Source organism: Pseudopodoces humilis, chromosome 22 (assembly GCF_049639895.1).
Source record: "Pseudopodoces humilis isolate 2021_Gansu_Grassland_sample_001 chromosome 22, ASM4963989v1, whole genome shotgun sequence".
Taxonomy (NCBI): domain Eukaryota; kingdom Metazoa; phylum Chordata; class Aves; order Passeriformes; family Paridae; genus Pseudopodoces; species Pseudopodoces humilis.
Genome location: NC_142221.1, coordinates 10,465,685 through 10,491,128, shown reverse-complemented (window position 1 = coordinate 10,491,128; position 25,444 = coordinate 10,465,685). Strand labels below are relative to the sequence as shown.

The 25,444-nt window shown below is 57.8% G+C and overlaps 5 protein-coding genes across 13 annotated transcripts in view; 2 read left to right on the top strand and 3 right to left on the bottom strand.

The window, feature by feature from the left end:
* Window positions 1–1,998: 1,998 nt before the first annotated feature.
* ENTPD2 (ectonucleoside triphosphate diphosphohydrolase 2) lies at window positions 1,999–13,301 on the top strand. Its single transcript, XM_014256334.2, has 9 exons — window positions 1,999–2,444; window positions 7,987–8,104; window positions 8,610–8,760; window positions 9,392–9,551; window positions 9,644–9,871; window positions 10,194–10,460; window positions 10,658–10,777; window positions 11,054–11,188; window positions 12,181–13,301. Exons 1-9 carry the CDS (start codon window positions 2,334–2,336, stop codon window positions 12,379–12,381), a joined length of 1,491 nt encoding a protein of 496 aa, XP_014111809.1. The 5' UTR covers window positions 1,999–2,333; the 3' UTR covers window positions 12,382–13,301.
* Window positions 13,302–14,832: 1,531 nt separating this feature from the next.
* Window positions 14,833–16,469, bottom strand: TMEM141 (transmembrane protein 141). Of its 2 annotated transcripts, XM_005527125.3 has the most exons (5): window positions 16,379–16,469; window positions 16,217–16,283; window positions 16,032–16,115; window positions 15,748–15,870; window positions 14,833–15,143 (listed from the first exon to the last, which is right to left on the bottom strand). In XM_005527125.3, the coding sequence occupies exons 1-5, from the start codon at window positions 16,430–16,432 to the stop codon at window positions 15,064–15,066; spliced, it is 408 nt and encodes a 135-aa protein (XP_005527182.1). In that variant the 5' UTR covers window positions 16,433–16,469; the 3' UTR covers window positions 14,833–15,063. The 2 variants fall into 2 exon arrangements, with proteins under 2 accessions (XP_005527182.1, XP_087921782.1); XM_088065656.1 differs by lacking the exon at window positions 16,217–16,283 and having other exon boundaries at window positions 16,032–16,216; window positions 16,379–16,447.
* PAXX (PAXX non-homologous end joining factor) lies at window positions 16,381–18,874 on the top strand. 4 transcript variants are annotated; one of them, XM_014256216.2, is made up of 7 exons: window positions 16,498–16,609; window positions 16,695–16,755; window positions 16,880–16,914; window positions 17,043–17,233; window positions 17,782–17,853; window positions 18,313–18,406; window positions 18,504–18,874. In XM_014256216.2, exons 1-7 carry the CDS (start codon window positions 16,524–16,526, stop codon window positions 18,541–18,543), a joined length of 579 nt encoding a protein of 192 aa, XP_014111691.2. In that variant the 5' UTR covers window positions 16,498–16,523; the 3' UTR covers window positions 18,544–18,874. The 4 variants fall into 4 exon arrangements, with proteins under 4 accessions (XP_087921781.1, XP_087921779.1, XP_087921778.1 ...); XM_088065655.1 differs by lacking the exon at window positions 18,313–18,406 and having other exon boundaries at window positions 16,381–16,609; window positions 17,043–17,240; XM_088065653.1 differs by lacking the exon at window positions 18,504–18,874 and having other exon boundaries at window positions 16,381–16,609; window positions 17,043–17,240.
* Window positions 18,875–19,242: 368 nt separating this feature from the next.
* Window positions 19,243–24,383, bottom strand: CLIC3 (CLIC family member 3). 3 transcript variants are annotated; one of them, XM_088065650.1, is made up of 6 exons: window positions 24,289–24,383; window positions 21,457–21,566; window positions 20,969–21,094; window positions 20,737–20,843; window positions 20,242–20,417; window positions 19,243–19,907 (listed from the first exon to the last, which is right to left on the bottom strand). In XM_088065650.1, the coding sequence occupies exons 2-6, from the start codon at window positions 21,510–21,512 to the stop codon at window positions 19,746–19,748; spliced, it is 627 nt and encodes a 208-aa protein (XP_087921776.1). In that variant the 5' UTR covers window positions 21,513–21,566; window positions 24,289–24,383; the 3' UTR covers window positions 19,243–19,745. The 3 variants fall into 3 exon arrangements, with proteins under 3 accessions (XP_087921776.1, XP_005527184.1, XP_087921777.1); XM_005527127.3 differs by lacking the exon at window positions 24,289–24,383 and adding an exon at window positions 22,445–22,521; XM_088065651.1 differs by lacking the exons at window positions 20,969–21,094; window positions 24,289–24,383 and adding an exon at window positions 22,445–22,521.
* The window catches only part of ABCA2 (ATP binding cassette subfamily A member 2), a 34,018-nt gene continuing 31,469 nt past the window's right edge, over window positions 22,896–25,444 (bottom strand). For all 3 annotated transcript variants that reach the window (XM_088065646.1, XM_088065649.1, XM_088065648.1), the window contains exon 49: window positions 22,896–25,292. In XM_088065646.1, the coding sequence (XP_087921772.1) occupies window positions 25,257–25,292 (36 nt within the window). In that variant the 3' untranslated portion in view covers window positions 22,896–25,256. The remainder of the gene's footprint in view (window positions 25,293–25,444) is intronic.

Here is a 25,444-nt window from a genome sequence, read left to right as displayed (position 1 = left end):
GCAGCTCCCCCCTGGGGAGAGAAGGAATGCCAACCCCCCTTTCAAAGCCACTCATCGACAGCCTGGGAATAGGATGGCCAAGTCTGCACAAGAACAAGGTATGGAGAACACTCACATCTCCCAGGATGGGTCCCACCACACCAAGGACCACCTGCCAGATAGGAATTCACTGCAAAGTCCCCAAAACCAAAAGAAGAATGAAGAACAAGTGTTGCAGTCAACAACCTCAGGATCTCGTCCAGGGAAGCAACAGGATTCTGGGGACCAGCATGGAACACCAACGAGACGGGCCCTTGTTCATGAAACCATTTATTCAACACGGGAACAAAGCCAGATCCAGAACAAAGAGCCCCGAACAAAGGCAGGGCAGGAGTTTTTGAGGGACAGAACTCCCGAGGGTCTCCACCCCTGAGGGTGGAGTTCAGGGTCAGGGACCATTAGAAACACAGCAAGGGAGAAACCCCCCAGGGACTCAAACCCAATCAGAACTCCTGGGCCGCCCTTCACAGGGGGTTTGGGGTGGGACAATGTAACTCTGCCTTCCCTGAGGCACGTCGCCACAAACTGGGGCACCATCTCTACTCCCACAGGGCTCCCCCAACCCTGTTTCTGCTCCCTACCATCCAGAAAAGAGATTTTTTTGTTCCTTTTCAGTCTTTGAAGACCTCATTGCTTGTCCATCTAAAGGTGAAGCAGGAGGTTTGAGAAAGGGATTAAATGCAATCCAGAAAAGATCTCTCTGTGGTAATCCCTGGTGCAGTTGCACTGTAGAGGATGGCAGATGAGTGCCTTAGAAGGTGAGGTGGGCAGTGGGCAGCATGAAGAGTCAAGAATAGGTGGGCATTTTTCCCATAGAAACTTGAGAAGAGTCAGACTGGAAAGGCAGAAAGGCAGTGGGAATGATGCTGTGCTGAGCCTCAGGGACAGGACTGTGTTCTCCTGTGGCATAATCAGCAGCAAAGGGGAGTAATTTTTTCACATAAATTAATACATTAATGTCTTGGAATAGATTGACACCGATTTTCCAGGGTTAAGTGCTTAATGAATTGAAGTGAGGACATAAACCCCTGCAAACAGACTCACAGATTGAACACAGCAGTCCTGCAGAGAAGCCCTGCTCCACAGTGATGGGCCCTGACAGGGTGTGGGTGGCTCTCTGTGCCCCTATTTAGACATTTTCTTCCCCAGACTCTGAAGCCAGTCACTGCTTCGGGGACAGCAGTGGAGCTCGTGCCCTGTGGGGCAGAACCTGTGCAATGGAGTGGCGCATCAGGGTTGGGGGCTCCTGCACCACCAGCCCTGGGCAAAGACTTAGCCCCCTGAGCACCTCTGCACCCCAATACCACAGTGACGGGCAGGAAGTTCTGCAGAAGGTCTAGTGCTGGTGCAATGTGTGCTGCGTGTGCTGTGTGTCAGCTGTGAGTGGCAGGAAAGCTCCTTGCTTCAAAAAATATTGAGAAGTAAAGCAGGCGTGTGGAGCCTCAGCTCACACCCTCAGTGTGAGGCTGTGACCCTCAGCTTGCAACCCAGCTGCTCTAGGAGCCGTGTCCTCCAGCCTCCTCTCCTTATTATTTTGTTCACTGTTGTATCCCACCGTGTAAGCAAGCTGTCTTTCTCAGAGGAAGGAGTCCAACCTCCTTTGGCTCGCTGCTCCCTATACAAATGCATCACATTATTCACTTTTGACCATATTGAAAACAACCTCAGTACACATCTGGGCTCCTCAGGGCTGTCACAAAGTTTTTGCGATGATTAAAAGCAGGAATACAGCCACAGCTGTTAATCATTGTAGATGAGAGGTTTTTGGAATTTTTCTGTATCTCAGGATGTCACGTCCTGATCCCACGTCCCACTGAATCCATCTAAGGGCAAAGCCCCAGGGCGGGGGCAGCATGGGGTTGAGCCTGGGGTCAAGGACCACGCCCGGAGGGGTAGATGGGGCTGATCCCAGGGACATAGGCTGTGCCTAGGGAGGAGGGACAGGATTGGGCTGAGCCCTCCCGGTAACGGTGATGCTCGAGGAACAAAGCTGATTCTGGGGCCGGGGCGGTGCCTGAGGGGCCGGGCTGGGGCTGATCCCGGGCAAAAGAACCGTGCCTGGGGGAGGCAGATCGGTCTGGTCCCGGGGCAGGAAGATCTGAGTCCGTGTCGGGGGCAGCCCCAGGACTCACAGGCCGGGACCGCCCGGCGCAGTGCCACGGAGCCCGGTGTCCCGCCCGGGTGGGCCGGGGCGACGGTGACTCAGCCGGGAGAGGCGGGCGAGGAGGAGGCGGGGTTGGAGGAGCGGCAGGAGCCGCCGCCGCTGCCGAGCCGCTCACCTGCCCGGCTCCGCCATGGCCCGCCGTCTGGCCGCCCTGCTTCTGCTCCTGGCCCTCGGCTGCTTACTGGGCATCCTCCTCCTCCTCCTCGGCTCCAGGGACACACGGGGCCCGCCGGGCTTCAAGGTGAACAGAGCGGCGCGGGGGCACCGAGCGCGGAGTGGCGGCGGGTACCGGGAGGTCCTGGGCTGCCAGGGGCTGGGGGAGTCGCCGTGGGCACCTCGGCGTATGGCATTCCCGGTGTGCAGGATCACCGGTGCGGGAGAGACGCCGGCGTCAGAGGATCCCCAGCGTCACGGGAGGCGCCGGGACTGAGAGGTCCCTCATCTGCGGGGAGGGTCGCAGGGAGCATCCCCCGCCGGGTGCTCAGGGATGGAGCTGCCCCAGTAGCGAGAACCGTTGTGTGGCACCTCCGCTGCGGGACCCCCGGCTGCGGGACCCTCTGCCGCCCATCCCTTGTGCCTTAGGACGTGCGTTTTGGGAAGGGAATCTGTTGGACACACCGAAAGACAGAAGCCCCCCAGGCCAGAACAGCCGAGTCAGTGTCTGCTGCTGCGGCTCTGCCTGGGCCAGGGCTCCCCTGCACACCCCAGCATCTCCGTGGCCTCCACTGCATTGCCTGAGCCAGTGCTGCTGGGTGACAAATGCACTTTCCTTTGAATACAAGCTGCTTTTTTTTTTTTTTTTTTTTTCTTTTTCATTGTAAATTCAGATGATGAAAGAAGTTCCCGAACAATTTCTTGTTGGCCAAGTACTCCTTTTGTAGGCCAAGTTTTTTGTTTTAGAATAATTCCAGGCTCTTATCCTGAAAAACAGTTCATCTAAAACCCCTTTTCTCATCCCAAGCAATTTACTTGGAAACTTTCTGAGCCAGCCTGCATGCCAGATGTGCTGCTGCCTTCTCTCTGGGCTTGTCATACATAATGAAGACTAGAATGAGAAGACGAGCTGGCTTAACTAAGATGACCCTTTTTCTTCTTAGTATAACTACCAACTATTAACTCCTCTGTGATGCCTTTCTTTGCCACCTGTTGCCACATGCTGGGGCATCTTGGGCAGTGCCCTGAGCTGGTTTCAAAGTGGATTTTATCTCTTAAAACATGGAGGAATTAGATTGGTACCGAGACCCCCATATGTAGTACTTGAATCAGCTTGGAAAGCCTTTCTTCTTTCTGGTTCCAAGGTGGACCTTTGGTTTTAAACCAAATTAATTCACAGAAACTTTTCTTCTTGTGCTTTTTTTTTGCTGCTTTTTTGCTTTCTGAGTGGTAGAACCTTCTAATCTGCAGGCAGTGCTGCGGTTTGGGGCCAAGCATCCCTGATCACCTGCTCTGTCCTGACCCTGCTCTGCACAAGGCCTGGCCCAGGGACTCAGGGTTCCTGGACATGCCAAGTGCTGTAAGGTCCAGCATAGTGTGTGCTCTGGTGTCCATTAGTGTCTGTTCCCATGGGGCTGGTACCAGGAAGGTGCTGAGGAGTTGCTTTCACACAAAGCTCAGTAGTGTTTTGAGAATGCAGAACTTTGTGTTATTTTAACTCAGCCCAAAAGATGCCCACATGGTTTAGAGGTCAGTCCTGCTATGGGAGACCCTAGACACGTCTTCCAACAGCCTGGACAAGATGTGGTCCTTGTTGAGTCAGTCCACATTAGCTGCTGGACAGTGCTGTTCACTGCTGAGCTACAGCTCCACATCTTCCCTTTCCAGCTCCTTTGCTTGGAATATTGCCCTAAAACCACCCTGGATTAGTAATCTTGCTGCTGAGGGCTCATCCTTCCCTCATGGATCCACAGTGGAGCTCACGGCCTGAGTGTCCTGTGCTGCTGCCTGCTCTTCACAGCCCTTTTCTTTCTTCTTTTGGCAAACGTATCTCTGGCAATTTCTAAATCTTGTGGCTGCTGTGGCTACTGCAGCGGGAAGGAAACCTGTCACAACTCACTGCAAACCTGGGTGCTGCATGACTGCACCACCCTTGAGAGAGGCAGAATGGTGGGGGGACAGGGATGAGCCCCTCATGCGACATGGGCCAGACAGGAGAGCCTGTGGGATGGGGGATTGAGTCCTGGGCATAGCTGGGCACAGTGCCAGGCAGCAGCACATGGGGAATTCTCAATGTCCCCATCTGCCTCCTCTCCTGGGCAGAGCCATACACTGATCAGGCGCTCCAGGCCCTACCCATAGCCTTTGGGAACATCACTGTCCTCTTTGTCCCCTCTGCAGGGGCTTTAGGATTGAGCAGCCCTGACTGGGGCTGGGCTGAGTGATGTTGCATTGGGGCAGAGCCCTTGGGACCATGGGTGACCCAGGAGGCAGCAGAGATAGAGCTGGCATTGAAAAACTGTCCCAGTGTGGGGTCACAGTGACGACCCCTCTATGTCCCCCGCTCCTGCAGCATCACCAGGGTCTGATCAGGGGGCTCTATTAGAAAAATCCTTCTGCCACCAGGAGATGCTGGTGTTGGGGACTGTCCCACATGCACAAAGCCCTGCCAAAGCCCTGGGTGCCAGCAGGCAAGCATACCGAGGCTTTTTTCCTCCCTCCTGGAGCTTCCCATCTGTAGGGCCCCTGGAGCCCACCTGCCCATGCCCATGGCTAAGCCATGACTCAGACCCACACGGCAGCACACTCTGCTCTGGGAAGTGCAGTGGCTCCAACACCCAAGCCCAGGGTATGGGCAGGGACAGAAGCTAAGACTGGGACAGGATCTGGGGCCAGGGGCTGGCACCACTGCACACCTCTGTAGGTGACCACATTCGTGATTTCTGTAGGAATGCTGGAGACATGGGGTACCCCCAGGACTGAAGGAGACAGCATTCCTTCATCACTGGGAACATACTAGACTGCCCAAGTCTGCCTTGGTGCTTTCATGCACCATGTGCATGATTCCCACCCCTGCTTACCACTGCAAGGTGAGGACATCTTCTCCACAGGGACAGGCTGTGGTGCCAAATCCCATGTCCCCCAGGAGAGGCTGGCACGAGGCTGTGATGGCTCCTCTCATGCCGGGGTGGCTGTGGGGTGAGCTGTGGCAGCAGCTGGCCAGGCACTCTCTGCAGTGGCAGTGCCATCGTGTTGCAGCACCTTACCTCAGCCAGGCCAAGCTCTGCTGCCACTACTTCCAAGGCCAGGGGACCCATGGGATGCCTCTCACCCACCAGTCCACACCTGATGGCAATGTGCTGAGGGTCCAAGAGACCCCCACCCTGATCCACAGGTGTTGGCAGCAAAGGGCACTAGGATGTGCCTACATGGGGCAGCCAGTTCTGCATCTTGCCCCAGCAGTGCCACTGTCACCACAACATGTCACCTCTGCATGGGGCTTGCCCCGAGTGTAGGCTCCATGCTGCCTCTCACTGCCTGCACTTCCCCAGGCATGCACATGGCATAAGTGCCCACACACACCCATGCACACGCCCCTCCTCAATGCATGTGTACACAGACACTTGCACCCGTGTGCACACACCTGCCACACCTGTGTGCATGTACACCTGATCTGTGCACACCCATGTGCAAGCATCCCCACAGACCTACCTCCACACCTCAATTTGCACACACCTTTCTATGCCCATGTGCACATACACAAACATCTGCATTCCTGCAGCATGTACACCATATGCACACATCCATGCACGCACATCCATGCACATGTGCACATACATGTGTGCACCTCTCTACGTGTGCAATTCCACTCCAGGTATGTACCCCATGAATGCACCCTGGTACCAGCTCTCTGTGGGGTGGGAAGTGGGGTACAGCCAAGCCAGCCCTGCTGAGGGCAGGAAGAGACCCAGGGAACCAGTCTTCCTCCTGTCACGGAGGTGGGTCTCCTCCTGCTCACTCTGGACCCAGCTGGGTGGGCATGTCCCTTCCTGCCATGGGGTGAGTCTGGTGTCCCCAGCATCCCCCTCCCAGGCTGACCCCACTCCTGGTGGGCAGCACCAGGTATCTCTGGCACTGGAAGTCATCCTCATTGTCTCATACTCCAGTATCTCTTAGCCCTTGCCACCATGTAGATATCCCTGTCTCCAACCTTGTCCCTCTCTGTGGACTTCAGCTCCTCCATGGCATCTCTGGGCCAGAGACAACTCCCAGGGTCTTTGCTGTGCTCAGCCCCAGGTTTGGGGATGACCTATCGATGCTTTCCCTTTGGGGACAGCCTTGTCACTCTGCTCCTGCTAATGTCACTCCAGGTGATCCAGGGTTAATGTGGTGCCTTGTGAGCAAATCAGAGACATCTGCATGGTGGCTACAGGGTACTTGGGCACATGTGCCACCAAGGTGGACAGAGGGGTCCCCTGGGGCTGGACCCTCCTCAGAGTCCCCTGTGGGTGGTCAGTGACTGCTCATCTGGGAACCCAGGGTGGGCAGGCAAGGCAGAGGTTGCTCTGGTGAGAATGGACTGGGGTGTGACACGCTGGGCAGAGAGGATGTTGAGAGCCCTCTAAGCCTACCCTGAGCACTCACCCTAGTGCCCAGCCCAAGAGACTGGGGAGGGGTGTTGGGGGGAGTTGTCAGCTTCCTTCCTCTCTGCAGTGTTTGTCAGGAGCTGAAGCTGCTCCACTGCCCCAGCCTGGGCACAGAGGGGGATTCTCTGCTGGCTTGCAGCTTTTGGCCCAAGGCATGAGCAAATCACTGGGTGAGTCTGGGAGAGTCACCCATGTGAAATGGTCCCCTGAGGGAGCAGGAGGTACCACTGGTGCAGGGCCATAGCTTCATGGTGTAATTGGGACTACCTGTAAATGGGGACCTCAGGTGTCCCTGCGTCTGCCCTGACACTTCTGTTGCCTGAGCTGAAAACCAGGTGATAGGGACAGAGGTGGCATGGGGCACCCATGGCAGGCAGGGCTGGGGAGGCTTCCAGAGCCAGGCAGGGAGAGGAGCTGCCTACTCCAGCCTTTGGCTCTATCGAGTCTGGGCAGGGCAGGAGCCGACAGAGACTCATTGGAGGTTTAAGCCTTAGATGGCTTCACCCCAGAGATGTTCAGTTGGGGTGGTGCTGCACCCTGCCTCGCTTTCCCCTGTACTCACAGCCCTGAGGGGGAACAGTGGGGGCCAGCATGGGCAGGCCCAAGACCATGGGCAGCAGGGGTCAGGCACAGGGGTCCGCCCAAGGATGCTGCAGGGAGCACGTATGGAGCTGGGTAACCTTGTTTGGCAGGAGGAGCAGGGTTATTTATAGCCAGAGAATGGCCAAGCCATACAAGGGCAGGAGGGATGAGGGGCCTGGCTGCCCTTCTTTGGCCAAGAGCATCCCAAGGAGCCATTTCAGGTGTTCCTCCCCACCACCAGTCCCAGGGACCTGCTAGTATGGCTCAGCAGGCAGCCAAGAGTGATGGTAACCTGCAGTGGGGGAAGAGCCCCCTGAGCTGCACTCAAGGGAATCCCCTTACCCAAAAAGCTGGAGTCCCTGTTCCAAATAGTATCCCAGAATGGCCAGTGTCACAGTCCTAATCACATCCCAGGGAGTGCCCTGTTTGGGCAGGTGTGGGCCTGGCAGTGCCAGGCTGCAGTGCAAAGCCTGCCTCTGCCAGATGATGCTCCGGAGCTGCTGGGCACCGATAGGGTAGGAGTGGTTGTGCACTCCTTGGGAAGTGTCTTCCCTTGGGAAGGACTGGAGCAGCCAGGGGACCTTAAGCCTCCAGGCCTGACTCACTGCCTTCCCCCTGCAGTACGGCATCGTGCTGGACGCTGGGTCCTCCCACACCGCTATGTTCATCTACAAGTGGCCTGCAGACAAGGAGAATGACACCGGGGTGGTCAGCGAGCACAGCATGTGTGATGTGGAGGGTAAGGGCTGGCCCTAGCCTGGGGCTGGGGGCTGGGGGCTGGTGGTGGTGTCTGTTGCATGCCTGGGGCAGGGCAGCATGGTGTGACTGCCCCTGCCATGCCCAGCTGCCTCCCTCTGTATTCACTGGTGTTAATAACGTGCTCTAAAGGGTTCAGCTCTATTCCTAAAATGTCTCCCAATACCCGGCAAGGCTTGCAGCCATGCATGCTTGTGGTTTATCTTTTCCTAGCAAGTACTGAACCACCAGGGAACAATCCATCTCCCTGCCTAGGCCAGTGAGGAGCCAGGGTCAGTTTTTCACTCTCCATTTATCAACCTTTCCCAGACTGTCAGCCAGCAAGGGATGCAGTGTGGGCAGGGAGATGTGGCTGGACCCTGGATGGCCTCATGCCCACAGAAAATGCCTTTCAGACAGCCTTGATGGGGAAAAGCTGCTCACCAGGCATCTTCCCACTGAGCATCATCCCCTCACCAGCAGGGAGCAATGCTGTTTCCTCTTCACAGGTCCTGGCATCTCCAGCTACAGCTCAAACCCTCTGGCGGCCGGGACAAGCCTGGAGCACTGCCTGAACCTGGCCCTGAAAGATGTGCCCAAGGAGAAGCACGCTGGCACCCCGCTTTACCTGGGTGCCACGGCTGGCATGCGCCTGCTCAAGTGAGTGCTCAGGGGGACCCTGTCATGCCACTCTGACATGCCAGCTTGCCACGCACAGCAGGGACGGAGGTGGTGAAGGATGGCTGAAGTGTTGCCCCTTTGCTTGGCAAAGCTCTTCAGCACCCAGCTGCCCAGTGCTGTGTTCCCTGCAGAAGTGGTCCTATCTTTCAGAGCAGGATATGCACTGCAGGGCACAGCCAGCACAGTGCTAGTGGAAAGAGGCTGGTGGGGGGTCAGCACCAGGAAAACCCACACAGACTTTGGATGTTAGGAGGAAAATCCTTTGCACCCACTGCCAGCCTGATGGGAAATGGTGAGAATAATCACCCCTCAAAAACCACACGGGGGGACGAGTTGTGCTCCTCTCACTCAGCCCAGGCAGGATGGACCCCATTGTCCATCCCAGCAGGAGGGAACACACTTCATTCCTGTTACCTGCCTCCTCCAGCAGAGATAAAGGAAATTAGCAGGTGGTTTTTCAGGATGTGCCTATGGGTACCCAGACAAGGGCTCAGCTCTCTCCTGGGCCCTACTGTGGCAGTGCTGGCCCCCTCAAGGGCTGCTGGGACAGGGAGGGCTCTGCAGCACTGTGGCACAGGCCTGTCACTCTGCCCTCTCACTTGTCCCACAGCATTGCAGACCCACAGGTGTCAGACGCTGTCCTCAGAGCTGTAGCAGCCACGCTGAAGACGTACCCCTTTGATTTCCGGGGAGCAAAGATCCTGTCAGGGGAAGAGGAAGGGGTCTTTGGCTGGGTCACTGCAAACTATCTCCTGGAGAACTTCATCAAGGTGGGCAGGGGATAGTGACATTCAGTGGGATGGCTGTGGTGGCTGGGCAGATCATCATACACTTATTCCTTCTCTTGTCCTCCCTGGCTCAGCGTGGATGGCTTGGAGAATGGATCCAGCCTCAGAAGAAGACCCTGGGGGCCATGGACTTTGGGGGCGCTTCCACACAGATCACTTTTGAAACCAGGGACACAATTGAAAACCCCAGAAATGAGGTGATGCTGAAGCTGTATGGCCAGGCATACAAAGTGTACACACACAGCTTTCTCTGCTATGGGAGGGACCAGGTCCTCAAGAGGCTCCTCTCTAAGCTCCTCCAGGTACAGTATGTACTTTGATGTGGATGCTGGCTGTCACGACCCCCTTTTTTTTCCCCCTTACGCTGGTGTTTACCCTCAGCCCTGGACCAGCTGAACACCTTTACTAGCCAACTTGGGTTTTGCCCTCAACCCTTTCCTGTCTTCCCAGGGTTTTTGCCCACCATCTCCATTATATGATGCAGCCCTTGGCTAAGAGCCAAGACACCCCAAGCCATTTTGAGACGCTTTTGGCAGCTGCTGTGTGACTCACTGCTCAAGCTCCAGGGGAGCTGTGGCTATGGCACAGCTCATACACCCTATGTGTGTGTCCCTCCTCTGGCAGGCTGAGAGCTACCAGGAAATTGTCTTCTATCCCTGCTGGCCTATGGGCTACAACAAGAGCCTATTGCTGAGCAGCATCTATGACAGCCCCTGCACGGAGAAGGAGAGGCCAAGCCTTGCCCTCAACACCACTGTTACCTTGGTCGGCACCGGGAATGGGAACCTCTGTTCTCTGCATGTCAGCAAGCTCTTTGACTTCACCAACTGCTCTTTTTCCCGCTGCTCCTTTGATGGTGTTTTCCAGCCGAAGGTTTCAGGAGACTTCATTGTAAGTCCCGCCATGGAGGAGGGTGGTGACACAGCTGCTGGCTGGGCAGGTTGTCCCCAGCATATTGTGGCAGCAAAGCCAGACCCCCAGCTCTGTAACAGTGGTTGCTGGTGCCCACCACACTGGCCAGAGTGTCAGCTCATGGTGAGAGAGTTTGCTCCCAGCCTGTCCCACAGCTGCTCCTTTCCCTCCATCAGGCCTTCTCTGCCTTCTTCTACACGGTGGACTTCATCCAGACCGTGATGAGAAGACCCGTGCACCTGCCCAGCGATCTGAAGGATGCTGCAGAGACCATCTGTGCCACCAGCTGGAGTGAGGTGGGCTCCCTGGGCATTGTGGAAAGGAGGGGGCTGCTTCATGTGGGGTAGCACCCGGCTTTGAGAGAAGCCCTTGGAGGTCACTGGGCTTCCTGGCACCAATGGAGTAGGGGTAAGGCAATTGATGGTTCCCATATCGGACTGGGAGGAGGCTCAGATGGGTATGGGCAGCCTTGGCCTCACAGATGTAACCACCCTGAGCTTCAGGCCACAGACACAAACCTGGCCATGGCTGGCTTGACCCCTCTTCTTTTTCCCTCTGTGCATCCCACCCAGCTGCTCCAGAAAGCCCCCAAGCTGGAGAAGAGGCTGCCAGATTACTGCGCTGTCAGCGCATTTGTGTATTTGCTCACCACCAAAGGCTACAGCTTCAACAACCACTCCTTCACCAACATTGCCTTCCAGAAGAAGGTAGGTAGCATCCCCATCCCATGCGATCTCTTTGGAGCTAGGCCAAAGAACCCTGCAGGAGAAATAATGCAAAATGGAAAAAGAGCCAAGCAGAATCAAGGAAGAGCTCAGTGAACAGGGGCAGGGTGGAACTCTCAGTTTTTGGAGGGATCTCCTGGGGGATGGAAACAAATGAGCTGAGGTGGCTATGAGGTGGTCATGGGGTCAGGTCCTTCAGCCCTTCCTTAGCCCTCAAGACACCAGCCATCCCACAAAATGCTTTGCTGAGGCTTTTTGGGAAGTTACCTCAGGGCAGAATGATACTTTTGTCTGCATATGCCATGGGCTGTGCAAGGAGATCAGGACTGGCCTGAGCACACAAGGTTTACTCGCAGGGGATGAGCCCAGTTCAGCACAGGATGGTCACTGCTCTGTCCCTGGGCTGGCTGGACCTGTGGGCAAGCAGAGACTCAGGGGGCTGTGGGCTCCCCCACACTCTTCTCCCTTGGGCTGACACTGAGGCGATTCCTGAAGGGTCTAGAGCACAAGTCTTATGAGGAATAGCTGAGGGAGCTGGTGGGGCTCAGCCTGGAGAAAGGGAGGCTCCTCACTCTCTACAGCACGCTGACAGAAGACTGTACCCAGGTGGGGGGGTTGGTCTCTTCTCACAGGTAACATGTGACAGGATGAGGAAATGGCCTCAAGTTTTGGCAGGGGAAGTTTCCGTTAGATTTTAGGAGAATTTCCTTAATGGAAAGTGTGGTCAGGCATTGGAACAGGCTGCCCACAGATGTGGTAGTTACCATCCCTGGAGGGATTTAAAACGTGCAGATGTGGCACTTGGGGACACGGTTTAGTGGTGGCCTTGGCAGTGCTGGTGTTACAGGTTAGACTCCATGATCTTAGATGTCTTTTCCAACTTCAATGATTCCATAATTCTATGACTTTGAGGTCTCCTGAGGCCCATGCAGCTGGACTGGCTGGCTGGTGACCATGCCATGCTGTTTCCACAGGCAGGAGAAACCTCCATTGGCTGGGCCCTGGGCTACATGCTGAACCTCACCAACATGATCCCGGCAGAAAAGCCCTCCTCCCACAAAAGCATGTTGTACAACTACTGGGTCATCCTCATCCTGCTCTTTGTGGTCACCACCCTGACATCCCTGGTGACTGCCATCTGCCTGCTCCGGCACAGCAAGTCCAGCATAATCTGATGGCAGGGACAGGGTGGGCCATAGCTGCAGGACCAGCACCATCCTACCTGCTGGAGGCTCCACAGTCTGAATGCTTGGTATGTGGCAAGTGCTCAATGTCCTCCTCCAAGGCCTGACACCATCCCAGAAGGAAAGCTGTCCCCTTTTGCCCTCCCCTTGCCCTCAAGCTGCAGGAAATGAAGGACAGGAGAGGATCATTGGCCCTGTGGGAGAAGGGTTTTTCCCAGCACTACTCAGGGATGGACCCTGGAGCAGGCTTGGGAATGGGACATTCAGAGCTAGGACATCTTTTTGCCACCAGAGCTGAGCTGAACTGGGCCAATGAGCCCAAGCAACAACAGGATTCATTCTCATGTGTATGTGTATGAATGGGGAATATTACTTACACTAGTCCTTATAGCCGACATCACTAGCCTGTCCCCAGAGCATCAGCCCTGTCTCCTGGGGAGCTCTGGGCATCACCTGAAGCCCATGGTGTCTTTCTGGCTGACACACAAACCCCACTGACCTTCCCAAAGGCAAGGTCTTGGCCTTGACCATTTGCCTCAGCTTTGGGTAAGGACTTGGCAACGACCAGACGTGGGAAGATGGCAGCTTCCAGGTCCCACTTCAACAACCAGACATGGTGCCTTCACTATCCCCATGGTTCCTATGCCAGACTTGCCTCTGCCACAGCCAGAGACTCCTGCACACCCCAGTTCCTGCAGCTCTGTGGTGCATGGCTATGCTGGCACAGAGCTGATGGGCTCCCACAATGTGGGGCTTTGCTCTGCACTGGGATTTGAGCCTGGCATCACCCCACACCAGGCAGCTAGGAGGATGCACCTTCATTTCCAATTGAGTAACAGGGATGTACAAACATGAAGGTTTGGTTTTGTTTGAGTTTTTTTAATAATCTGAAATAAACCTTTGTAACCACTGCTATGGCTCAGTGGCTTGTGATCAGCAACAGGCAGTTCAGCCTGGCTGTCCCACGAGGACAGAGTCCCTCAGCCACATGTCTGGCTCGAAGATCATGCCCGAAGAGCTCAGCCCTTGCAGCCCATCCAGTACTGAGACACCATCAGGGCTCTGTGCACTCTACCAGCCTGGAGGCAACCTCAAATAGACCAAGGTGGGCTGGAAGTCTCACTCCAGATCCACGTCCACCTGGAGGTGGAGAAGCTCCAGCCAGCCACAGTCACCAAGCTCATGTTTCCCCAGTGCTGGAAGTGCAGTCACCCCAAAGCTGGGAGCAGGCAACTCAAGCTGTCCCTCACTGCCACAGCCTCCAGCTGTGGCAGCCTTCACTGACAGGGCCCAACACTGGCGCTCAAGGGCGGCAGCCAAGCAGCTCACATTTGCTGCTGCAGTCACTGGCCGTTCAGAGGCACCAGGACACACACTGCGGTTCTCGGCAGCTGCATGGGACTGGTCCCAGCCTTCAATCCTTTGGGAAGCCTCCCCCTACCTTGCACGTTCCACAAACACTGGAGAGAAGTGGCTGTAGGGAGCTGCAGTTCTCACTGCCCTCTTTGCTCCTGCTGACTCCACCAACTCTGCTCTGTGGGTTTGCTAACTTCCCAACACCCTTCCCTGCTCCAGCTGAACTCCTGGAATGCCATGCTTTACTTAACACACCTGTTCCCTGCAGCACTTTGCTTTCAGCTTTCCACTGGCTGCCCCATCTCTCTGCACAGGGCAAACCTGATTCCAGGTCAGATGATGCTGTGAATCCCCAAGCCCAGTTTCCTCCCCGAGCTCTTCATGTCCTCAGCTCAGGGACTCCCTCCTGTGGTGAGGTTCAGGGCCTATCTATCACAAGGACAAAGCACTTGTTCCTGAAGATGAAACCCTGCTCCAAGAACCCGGGCAGCTCCCAAAATTCAGGCTGAGTTTTCTCTTCAAAGAAATTCAGCTGCAGCTGAATCAGAGCTGGACATCCACCAAGAGCAGACAATTTACCAAGTCAAGACTTGGAGTCTGACATGGAAAACCCTCACATGGCCCACTGTGTGCATGGGATTATACACAGTACCTTTGCCTTGCCGAGTAGTTATGAATCTGGATGGGCAATCTGGGACTAGCCAATGTCAGGTGAGCACTGCAGAGAGGGGCCCTGGGCACATGGTCACCCCTGTTGTAGAGGAACAAAACACCCCAGAGGCCACCCAGCTATGAGGCTCAACTCGGGCCTATTCAGGTAAGTATGAAAAGCCTTGCTGCTGCAGTGAAGGGACAGGGGGACTGGCTGGGATTAGGAAACATAGGGGACACAGCAACAGTTCTGCCCTCACAACTTTGCCCAAACCTGTCAATGCCTGCAGCTGTATCAGAGCAATCTAGGTGCTGACTGTGACAGCCATCACCACAGAGGGACCAAAGCAATCTGCTCCAGCATTCACTGCAGAGGTTGCCTCAGGTCAGCATTCATCACCTGCTCTGTCCTTCACCTCATCCACAACGAGTGCCTTCAGCTCTCAACTTTTATTGTACCCGCAGTGCAATGTGCAGAGGCCATGGGACAGGCAGCAGCAATCCCTGAGGTATCTCCACCATGCTCTCACTGCAGGATCAAGTCCTCTGAGCTTTCCAGCAGTGTCACCACGCCTACCACCCTCACAGGCAGCATGGGCAGCCTCAGGTTGGACAGGCAGGAGGGAGTGAAGCAGGACATGGGCACGGAATGCTGTGCTCTGCTGGCTACTCCACCACGTCACCGTACCTGTTCCTCTTCACCAGTGCTGCGATGCTATCCCTGTCCTCTGCACGGGGGAGGTTTTCTGCAACAAGAAAGTACAAGTTCCCTGGACTTTCAAGTACCCACCCTGGTAAGTTTGCCAAGGGTAGGAAAAGAACCACAGAACCTTGGTGAAGCACATTAAGCCTCTTCAAGTTGGCCTAGCTTTAGGAGCTCATGTGTGGGAGAGGGCAGTGAGCAGAATTGTCCAGCAGCACTTGTCTTGATGCCCCTCCAGTTCTGCCACTCTACTGAGCAGCAAATCCCTCCACACCTCAGCTGCTCTCTCCGTCCCTTACCTACTCCTTCCTCTTCCAGCAAATGAGCCTTTTGCGCTGGCTTTCATGAATACCCAAAGCAGACGGGGCAGGAGGCAGCAGCAAGTGCACCCAGCCCACATCACCAGCCCTGCTGAGGAACCCACTGTGCCAGGTGCACAGAGGGATGGGAGAGGCATGAAACCAGGTAAGGAGCTCCACCCACCTTGGGTGCTCCTGGCTCCCACCCCTTGGCTGCAGGGTGCCAGGGTGAGATTTTGGCAATGACAGTCACCAGCTTACAAGACAGGAACAGCAAAATAATTATTGCAGCAGAGAAGAACCAGGCACGACAAGCTCAGGGAAAGCAGTCGGAAGATATGACTGTACCTGCGGGCTGACCAGTCACGGCGAGCTCCTGTGGGGACTTGCCTGTCTCCAGGTAAATCCAAAAGTTGGAACATTTCTGCGTCTCAGCTCTGGTTACCACGTAGCTTCCGAGGGACCCTGCAGCTGGGGCAGCCGAAGTGCTCCTGGGAGCGCCAGCAGCACCTGCCTGCTACCGCGAACCCTCCTGAGCCCTGGGGGCCGGGGCACAGGGAGGTGGCTGGAGCCAGAGACGAACCCCCATAACAATGGCAAACACCCCACTAGCGCTCGGGCTGGGTACTTACCCGCAGCCAGCAGCAGGCTCCACTGCGGGCTGTACGGCAGCTTCTGCCGCGCCAGCTTCTGCACTGCGAAGGCGGCCCCGCTGCCTGCAGAGACGGGGGCCGGGGTTACCGGACGTTCCCGCTGCCCGCGGGGGAGCGGCCAAGGACATCCCGGGGAATGCCGGGGTGGCTGGACGGGCCTATACCTGCCAGGAAGGTGCCGATGCCCTTCATGAAGGCGTGAGACTGGCAGGCCGCGTACTGCTGCAGCGCCTGCGAGGATGCGTCAGCGCGGGGGCCGGAAGCCCACCCGACCCCCTCAGCCTCAGCCCCTCCAGGCCCCCCAGCCCGTCCCCCGCGCGGCGCACCGGGTGCTTGGCGGCCACACCATCCTCCACCCGCCGCACACCGAGGTTCACCATGGCGGAGCTGCCGGGCCCAGCCCTGGGCAGGATACGGCGCTCCCGCCCCCCCTTTGTACCCGCCCCTTCCACCCCCCTTTCCGCCGCTGCCATGGCGGAACCGGTAGGGCCCTTTCATTTGCTCCGAGCCGGGACAGGCCGATTCCTCTGCTACTGCGGACCCGACGGCACCGTCTTGTGAGAGCGGGGCGGGAGAAGGAGCAGGTGGGGAGCGGACACGGGGCCGCGCGGGGGCCCTTACCTGAGCTGCTTCCTCCCGCAGTGTGACCGACGCGATAGAGGTCTGGGCCGGGGAGCTCGGTGGCTGCCCGGTGCTCGGCTGTGTATGTACCGGGGGACAGGGGGCGGTGGGAGAGCCCGGGGTTGAGACCTGGGGTGCCGGCGGGGCAGAGATGGATCTGGACCCAGGCTAGGCCGTGTTGGACTTCTCCTCCTCTCCCTCTGCAGCGGTGCCCGCCGGAGGAGCACGGCGCGATGCTCAGGTGGGTGCCGCCGCCTTGGGACCTCCCCCGTCACGGGCACCCTCTCGCCCCGTGCTGCCCCCACCCTAGGCCCCACCTCGCCCAGGGCTCCCTCTCTCTCCCGCTCCCCTCACCCCCGCTCCCCGCAGGGCCGCCCTGGGTCATGGGGCCGCCGCGCTGAGCCTGGGCCCGGGTTCGGCCACGCTGCGGCTGCCGGAGGAGCCGCGGTGCCCGGCCCTGGCCCTCGCCCAGCTGCCCGCCGCCGAGGCGCGCAGCCAGTTGCAGGCGCTGATCTTCGGCATGGCCGGCTGCATCGAGAGCCTGGAGAGGCGCCTGAAAGGTCCGTGGTGAGTTTAGGAGAAGGGAGAGCTGGCAGCTCCTGCCACCTTCATGGGATCACCCCCACCTAAAGTGCCCTAGGCGCCCCAGTAGCCCTCAGCTGCAGCAGGAGAGGGCTTCACCCCAGGTGGTTTATTCTCACCAGTCCCAGTGGGCCAGCAGAAAAGCTGCTGCCCATCACTTCCCTGTTTGGGCTGGCCCGTTCTCAGAGCTGGCCAGGGTCTGCGCCAGACCCCCGCAGGCAGAAGAGACCCTGCCTGGGCCCAGAGGGCACAGTGGTATGGCTCTATGTGGAAACACAGCCCTGTCCTCGTGGTCACCATCCATCCAGCACCACACCAGCATCCCGAATGTGGGAGTCAGCTTACAGACATCTTTGTTTGAGGGGTCTGGGAAGATTTTGGAGCAGCAGCAGTCTGGATGGAAGTGCTGAGAGGAGAATGGGGCTCAGGTTGACTGTGGAGGGAGCTTGCTGTGGAGGCTTGAAGTGCTGCATGCAGAATTGGGGAGTGTTGTCACAAGCTTTGGCTCTGGCTCCTGTCTCAGTAGGAGTGGAGACGTTATCATCTTCCTGCAGCCCTGAGAAGAACACTGCCTGGAGCCAGCAGCTCTTCCTGCCAGGTAGGCACTGCCAGGGACACCTCCCCTGGTCCCACAATCTTTTGTCTTCTCCTCCTTGGAGGCTGCTGGTCCCTGTATCCATGTGCTCTTCAGGACACTCTGAATGCCCTTGACTGTGGCTGCTGGCAGCCAGCCGTTGTCCTGGTGCTCTTCCGTCAGAGCAGGAGCAGTGCTTAATATGATGGCTCTCAGAGTGTCTGGGATGCTCAGGTCAAAGGCTGGGCATTGCCAACCTCAGAAGGAGGGCAGACTTTGCTGTGCTTCCAGACTGGAGGCTGTGGCAGATCCATGGCTCCTTTTGGGAGGAGGCCAAGTTTGGCCCTTTCTTGCCCTCTGTGGCTGCTGGTCCTGCCAGGCTGGGCTCCCAGAGGCTCCCCCTGGCCCTGGAGGGACTGGGAGGGCTGCCAGAGCTCCTGGGTAACTTGTAATCTGTGTACTGCCTGTTCATGACTGAGGTAGACCCCAGCCCCAGGAAGAGTAGTGCTTCTGGCTCAGCTTTGCCAGCCAAAAGGAAGGTCCATGGGGAGTCTCTCATTAACCCTGGTTTCAAAAGGTCAGTGCTGGGGCTGGGTACTGCTCACTGGGCACCCTGTGAGCTCTGCTCCAAAGCTATGGTGGCAGCGGGGCTCGGGGCTCTGATCTCCTTTCAGCAAGAAGGCACCATCTGGAGTGAATTTCGAGGACTTGTGATGTCCTGTACCCCGATGACAGCCCTATGGACCCTATGTCTGAACAAGGAGGTGTCCCAGTTGTTCCAGACCTACTGGGCTCTTCGACCCAGGGAGACAACAGAGCCAGCAGCCACCTCTCAGCTGGGGTGGTGTCAGGACCTTTGGGGAGGACAAATGGAGCAGAGGGGACACCAGCATGGTGGGGTTTTCCCCTGCAGCTCTTCCCTCCTGGCAGGGAAGGTGCTGACCTCACTTACCATGAACTGGTGGAGTCTGGATGGAGTCTTGATACCATGGAATGGAAAAATTACCTGTGTTTTGCTTCTTGCCAGTAAAGGTGTTTTTAGCCAGCTGGTCTCTCTGGGTGTGTCTCCCCATTCTGCCTCTCCCTTTCTCGGGAAGCCTTGAGCCTGTTTCAGCTGAACCTGGGGGTCCGGGCCTCAGAGAAGTTCCCTTCTCTGCCAGCTTTTTGTAAATGGGCTGATGGGTGTGTGGTTAGAACCTGACCAACCCCTCTGGAGAGCTGTGAGGGTGGGCTCTGCCTTGCTGCACACTGGGAGAGGATGAGGATGTCAGTACAAAGCCTTGTAAGGGAGGAGCTGCTGGGGTGTTCACTCCAGACTCACACTGGTCTTGCTTGCAAAGCTTTTATTGATTTCCAGGAGCTCTGAAGCTTAGCTTGGGCTTTCCTTGCTTCACAACACCCAAGTCTGTTGAGAGCTTCCTAATAGAGATTTCTGGGGGGAACTGACCTCTGCCCATTGCCTGTGCCATCCCTTTCCAGCTCCGTTCCTAGGTCTCTATGGGTGTGCCACCTCACCTGGTGCAGGTGTGAGGGCACCCTGTGGTGCCTGCAGCCCAGGTGGGTGGCATAGCGTGCCTATGCAAGTGGCTGCATGGCAGCTTGTTGTGCCCAGCTCTGCCCCTGCCCTCAGCTGGGCACAGCTTTGGCATCGATGGTGCCCCTGGCTGTGTCCCCTTGTCCTCATCCTGATGCTCGAGGGGCCACAGAGCTTGTCCTGGTTGTGAGGAAGGGTGGGTGGCACAAGAAGGGCTCGGTGCACTGCAGATTGCTGCCAGCACCTGGGTGCCAGTGGAGGGAATTTGGGTGCGAGTGGCACAGCTTTCCTGAGCCCCTGCAGGCAGGCAGGGGCAGGGTGGGCGCTGACCTCCTGCCTGACCACAGTCTTGGCCCTGCACCCACTAGGGCACGTGCCCGGCTCACTGCAGTGCCCGGACAACGGAACGATAGGCTTGTATAATCTCCTGGCTATTGGGGCAGGTGTATTTGAACTCCTTAGTTTCACTGGCACTGTTGAGGTACCGCCACACGCCCTGCAGGTCCTTGGGGATCCCAAAGCGGCGGTAGTGCTGGCACACGACCTACAGGCACAAATGGGGGAGACTTGCCTGACACTGTGCCAAGGTCTCTACCACCAGGGCAGGCACCAGTTGGGAAGGGTGGCAGAGAGCCAGGAACATCCCTGGCACTGTGAATTTGAGGGCTGGCACTTAGGAGGGGATGCAGAGAGGAGTGGGATCTGTCGGAGGGCCTTGTGCTGGGCAGGCTCCTGGGGAGAGGGATGCTGGGGAGCACAGAACTGAGAGAACAACTGGGAAAGGAGCAGGGGCTTGCTGTAAGCACCAAGAGGAAAGTGAGGGCATGGGGATGCCAGGGAAAGGAGAAAGGCGTGGTACTGGGATGCCAGTGGCTTACCTGAACGATGTTGAGCTTGGGCAGCAGGTTGCAGTCGGCAAGTGTGAGGTGGTCTCCATCAAGGAAATGCCGCTGGGAGGCCTGGAGGTGAGGGTCCTGGGCCAGCTCATGGTCCAGAGGGGCGCTCAGGTACTCATCCAGCTTCAGCAAGGCGCGCAGCAGGCTGCGCTGCAATGCTGCAAGGAGGGCGGTAAGGTCACAGTACAGCCGTGCTCCGGGCATGGGGCCCCTGCTCTGCTGCGGCCTCCTGCCAGCCCCTCCCTGTGTCCAGGCAGCACCTGTCAGCCTCTTCCCACCTGGCTCAGGCTAGCACCTGCCTCTGCCCTCCCACTGAGAGCTGACACAGCCATGCTGGCCTGTGTAGGAAGGGCGGTGCCTGGACAGACCTGACTGTGGACTGGGTGGGGGGACTGGGAAAGCTCAGTGTGACTAAGCTAGGCTTTGCCGTGTGGCACCCAAGAGGTTGCATGGGGCACTCCCCCAGCCGCTCCTCACCCTCATCCTGTGCAGGTACCGGGTTCTTGATGAAGACAGAAAACTTATGGAAAATGTCATTCCCAGCCAGGCTTGACTCCGGGTAATGCGGGACCAGACTGGGGCACCTGTGGGGACATGGGCACAGCTGAGGCAGGTAGCAGAGGCTGACAGGCTCATCTGCTTCCCTCAGCTTGTCCTGCCCTTCTCTGGAGGGCCACTTCCTCCTCTCAAGGCAGCACCAGCCACTGACATGGGGGGGCCCAGCTGGTCCTCCAGAAACTCCTCAATGGTGATGGTGTCAGTCTTGGGCTCGCCATTGTAGAGAAGGATGGGCAGCTGGGCACCTGGTGCAAAGTCCTTCAGCACGTCCAGCGCCCTGTGGGAGATGGGTACACCACTGATGCCTGGCATGTCGAGGGTCCTACAGGGCACTCTGTGTGCGTGTGTGTGTGTGTGCGTTCATATTGTGCACACGTGTCCCAAGCAAAGGGAGTTCTGGGGCATCAGTGCAAAAGATGGTGCACTTAGGCCCCTCCTGCCTCACTGTGTACCCAAGGAAATACCTGCCAACCTCCCCCAGCACCAATGGTCACCTGGGGAGGTACAAAAACTTCCATGCATCCCATAGTGCCCACCCTTCACATCCCTTCCCAAAGTGTTGGGGACTTACCAACCCCCCACTCTGCACATGATCCTGGCCCCAGGGTTGGCACCCCTCGGGAGGGGACGGCCACTCACCTCTTCACATCCACAGTGGTGAGGGTGAAGGGCACCCCTTTGAGCAGCAGCACCATGAAGAGCCGCTGGCAGAAGGGGCAGTGCCCCACGCTCTCCCCATCTTCACTTGCCTGTGGGCACAGAAGGAGAGCTAAGCTGTCCTTTCGCCCTGGCATGGCCCGAGTGGGGGCAGCCCCAAAGGGTACAGGGTGAAAATGATAGGGCGCATGCCCCAGCCTGGCCTGGCAAGCTGTCCTGCAGTCCATGGTACCTGCTTTGCCAGGCAGGGCACCAGCTCCTGGCCTCTGCCAGCTCACAGAGCTTCAATGACACACTCCAGAGCAGCCATATGGCACAGCAGGTGCTGGCCCTAGCACCCTCTGAGGACAAGGACCTCCAGGCTGCTCCAGCCTCAGTGTCGAGGGGCAAGGGCTTGAGAGCAGTAGTGGCAGCAGGGGTGGCAGTGGCAGGGGACAGTCCAGCAGCAGAGATGTGCCAGAGGAAGATGACAGCAATATTGGTGGCCCTGTCACCCCCAGCCACAATCCCAGGTGAGCCCCGTCCTGCCTGCACAGCCAGACTGCACCAGCCAGGCAGCGGCTGGGAAGGGGCTGGAAGGGGCAGAGAGATGCTGTGGTGCCCTACTGCACGGCCCTACTTTCAGGGGGGAACCTGGTCCAACCTCCCCAAGTTTAGCCTCCACAGACCCTGTGCTTGCAGGGCAGGAATCAGCAAACAGTGCGCCCTGGAGAAGAGCCTGAGCTGCCTGCTGTCTATCTCCCCACCTACCTGCTGCCCAGTGCCTGCCCCACTGCCTGTTGTCAGCCCCATTGCCTACCCGGTGCCCGACCCTCTGCCCACTATCTGCCTCCGTGCCTGTCTAATGCGCCACATCTGGGCACTGCAGTGGGCAGGGGCAGCCCAGCCAACCCCCCCACTGCAACGCTGACAGGTTTGGTTGCCAGGGCTACCCACTGGCCTGGGGCACCGACCTCAGGACCCCCCTCACCTTGATGAAGAGCTGGATTTGGGGTTTCTCAGCCATGCTGTGTGGCAACTCCTGATGCACTGCTGGCTGCACCCTGAGTGCCCCAGCTGAAACCACAGCCCCTCCCAGCCCACATTCCTGCTCGGGGTGCACCCACACCCACCCATGCCTGGCCCCACGGCATAGACAGGACGCCCTGCTACAGGGCCCCGCCACGGTGGCTGCTGCCAACCCCAGGCCCATAAGGGCAGCTAGTGACAGTGCCAGCTGCTGCCACTCCTGCCTGCACCCCCAGCCACCCCACACTGCCTGAATGATTACAAGCACTGGGCATAGACCTGGGTTGTGCACTCCTTGCCCCTAGCAGGTCCCCTGCAGCCCCACCCCGGGCACTACAACTCTCCTCCTCCAGGCCCTCCCAGGCACACAGCCCTGCCATTCCCCCCATGCCCAGCTACAAAGCCTCAATGGATCCAGTTTATTTTTTATTTAAAACGATCATTATTTTCATCTTATTTTTGTTTGGTAGCAATATACAAGCAGCTCCAAGACGTCCCCACCCCCAGGGGCCCCATGCCTGGGGCCGAGTATAGCAGCAGTAGCACTGGTGCTATGCCCACGGCTGGTGGCCAAGGACGTGCAGGGAGAGGCAAGGCCGGAAGCGGGGCCAAAGTCAATGAAGTGAACAGTGTTAAGGCAGCAGCCACCCCTGCCCTGGGACAATGCCCTGGGGCGCTACCTTCCCCACTTGCTGCTGGAGTGACTCTAGCAGCGACTGTGCCCAGACAGCCCTAAGCCCAGGGCAGGGAGGCCACTGTGGCCACCCAGGCTGTGTGGGCACGTCCACTGACCCTCAGAAGCCATGGGGATGACAGCATGGTGGGCAGGGGGAAGACTGGGTGGACAGGGAAGACATTTTGTGACTGGGCTGCCAGTGCCCTTCTGGAGCCTGGAACAAAAGTGTAGTGTGGCAGGTATCGAGCAAGGATAAAGCCCAGAGCACAAAAGCAGTGCCCACCCTGGGGTGCCCCAGGGTGCCACCAAGATAACAGCTGGGGACTCAAAGATGACACTATCCCCTCTCCCCGATGGCAAAGGGCAAACTTTGAGCTGGCTTGTTCCCCAGCATCCCCTGGGGAAGGCAGAGTATGGCCAGCATAGGAGCAGGAACATGCCCCTCTGTCCCTTCCAACCCATCCCAGATCCAGCCAGTTTCCATATGCCATTTAAAAAAAATATGGTCTGGAAAACCTGAAAATAGAGCTTCCCCCAGATTTCCCCCTATTGAAAATATTGTATATTGTATCACAATCTATAGCAGATGGTCTATGGGGCTGATGGGACCAGGGGGCATGGGGACAGTTGAGGTCAGGCCCTACTCCTGCATCCAAGTGGGACTAGAGCCAGCCTCTCCCCACCTCCCGTGGCAGCCAGCTGAGGTCCCTGGTGCTGCTCAGGGCCTCCAGCCAAGCCCATGCCAAGGAGGCAGAGAGGGATTGGAACACACAGGGCAGATGGACCATGGGTCCTCCCCAGGAAGGTGCATGACTGCCCTAGGGCGTTGCCAAAGACTGTTCCAGCCAGCAGCGGGAGGCAGCAGGGTCAGCATCATAGGCCCTCCTACCACCCCACCTCTGGGCACAGCTGCAGCTTCTTGAGAGCTGCAGGCACCAGCCATAGACCCTGTGGGTGACAAGGCAGCAGGACCCTCTGCAAAAAGGAGGGGCACTGCTGGCTGAGGAGGTGCCCACTCTGGCCAGTGACACTGCCAGTCCCACTACTGCAGCGCATCCTTCCCTCCCCACCACCTCAGGCACCACTGCCAGGCTGCACTGGCACCCATCCAGACTGTCCCACCCTCGTACCTTAAGGCCACTCCACCACCAGCTTCCAAGGCCATCTTGGGGTGCTGCAACCCCTCTTCCAGTACCACCAGTGACCCAACAATAAGAACCTAGTGCAGGTGCTTCCTATACAGTGTTGCACACTGAGGAACAAGTGCCAGGGCAAAAGCGACGTGGAAGGGGACACAGCAGAAAGCTGGCAGAGCTGCAGCAATGCCCTGTGATAGGGGAAGCAAGTGGTGAGGGCAGGCAGGAGGCAGGGTGAGAGACTTGAGGGTGAGGGACATGATTAAGGGCAGAGGGGAGGAATAGCTGGTGCCAGCATGTGAAATACCCTGTGAAATACCCCTCTGCTCCCCCCACATGCCTCTGCAATGGCACTGCTGCCTGGGGACAAAGCCAGTGCCCAAGGCCAGGCAGGGCTGGGGTGAACAGAACCCAGGATGGGCAGGATGTACTAGTGGGGCCAAGACCCCCAGTGACATTCCACTGGTGACAGAAATCGGTCGTGGGTGGAACACCAGAGCACCTGCCCCTGTGGTGCCCAGGGCAGCATCAGCCAGGTGTGATGTGGAAGCAGTCATCCTTCTTCTAGCTACATGGGGCCAGGCCTGGGGTGGTACCCACAGCCAAGGGTCCCTAGAGTGCAACACGGGTGTCCAAAGGCACCGCTCACAGGCCTGTGTGTCTCTGCCCCAAAGTGAGTGGGGCTGGCAGTGCTGGCATCAAGCCATGTCCTTTCCTTCACAGTCTCCATCCACAGCATGTTGAGGACCATGCTCCTGGCACCATGCAGTGATGCTGCTCTGGAGCTGAAGGGGACAAAAGCCATCCCAGTGGTGGCTTCTGAGGTCTATCCAGGCATTGCTGTACCCAGTGTGTCCTCCCTGGCATGTGGCTCCGGCTGTGGCAACTCCACTCCACGGGGCAAAGGGAGGGGAGACGCCAAAAGGGTTCGGTGGCTTGACAACATGGTTGTCCCTGGGGTCTCAGCACAGCGTATCCGTGTTGAAGGAGAGTTGAGCCTGAGCAGGGAGACAGGCAGGGCTCAGAGGCTGCCCACTTAGCCAGCACACCCAGGGCATCTGGGGCCAGAGTCTGGCACAGGTGGCAGAGCAGACACCTCTCCAAGAGAGTCCCTACCCCTCCTGGGCCCAGCCCTGGCTCCATTGTGCCA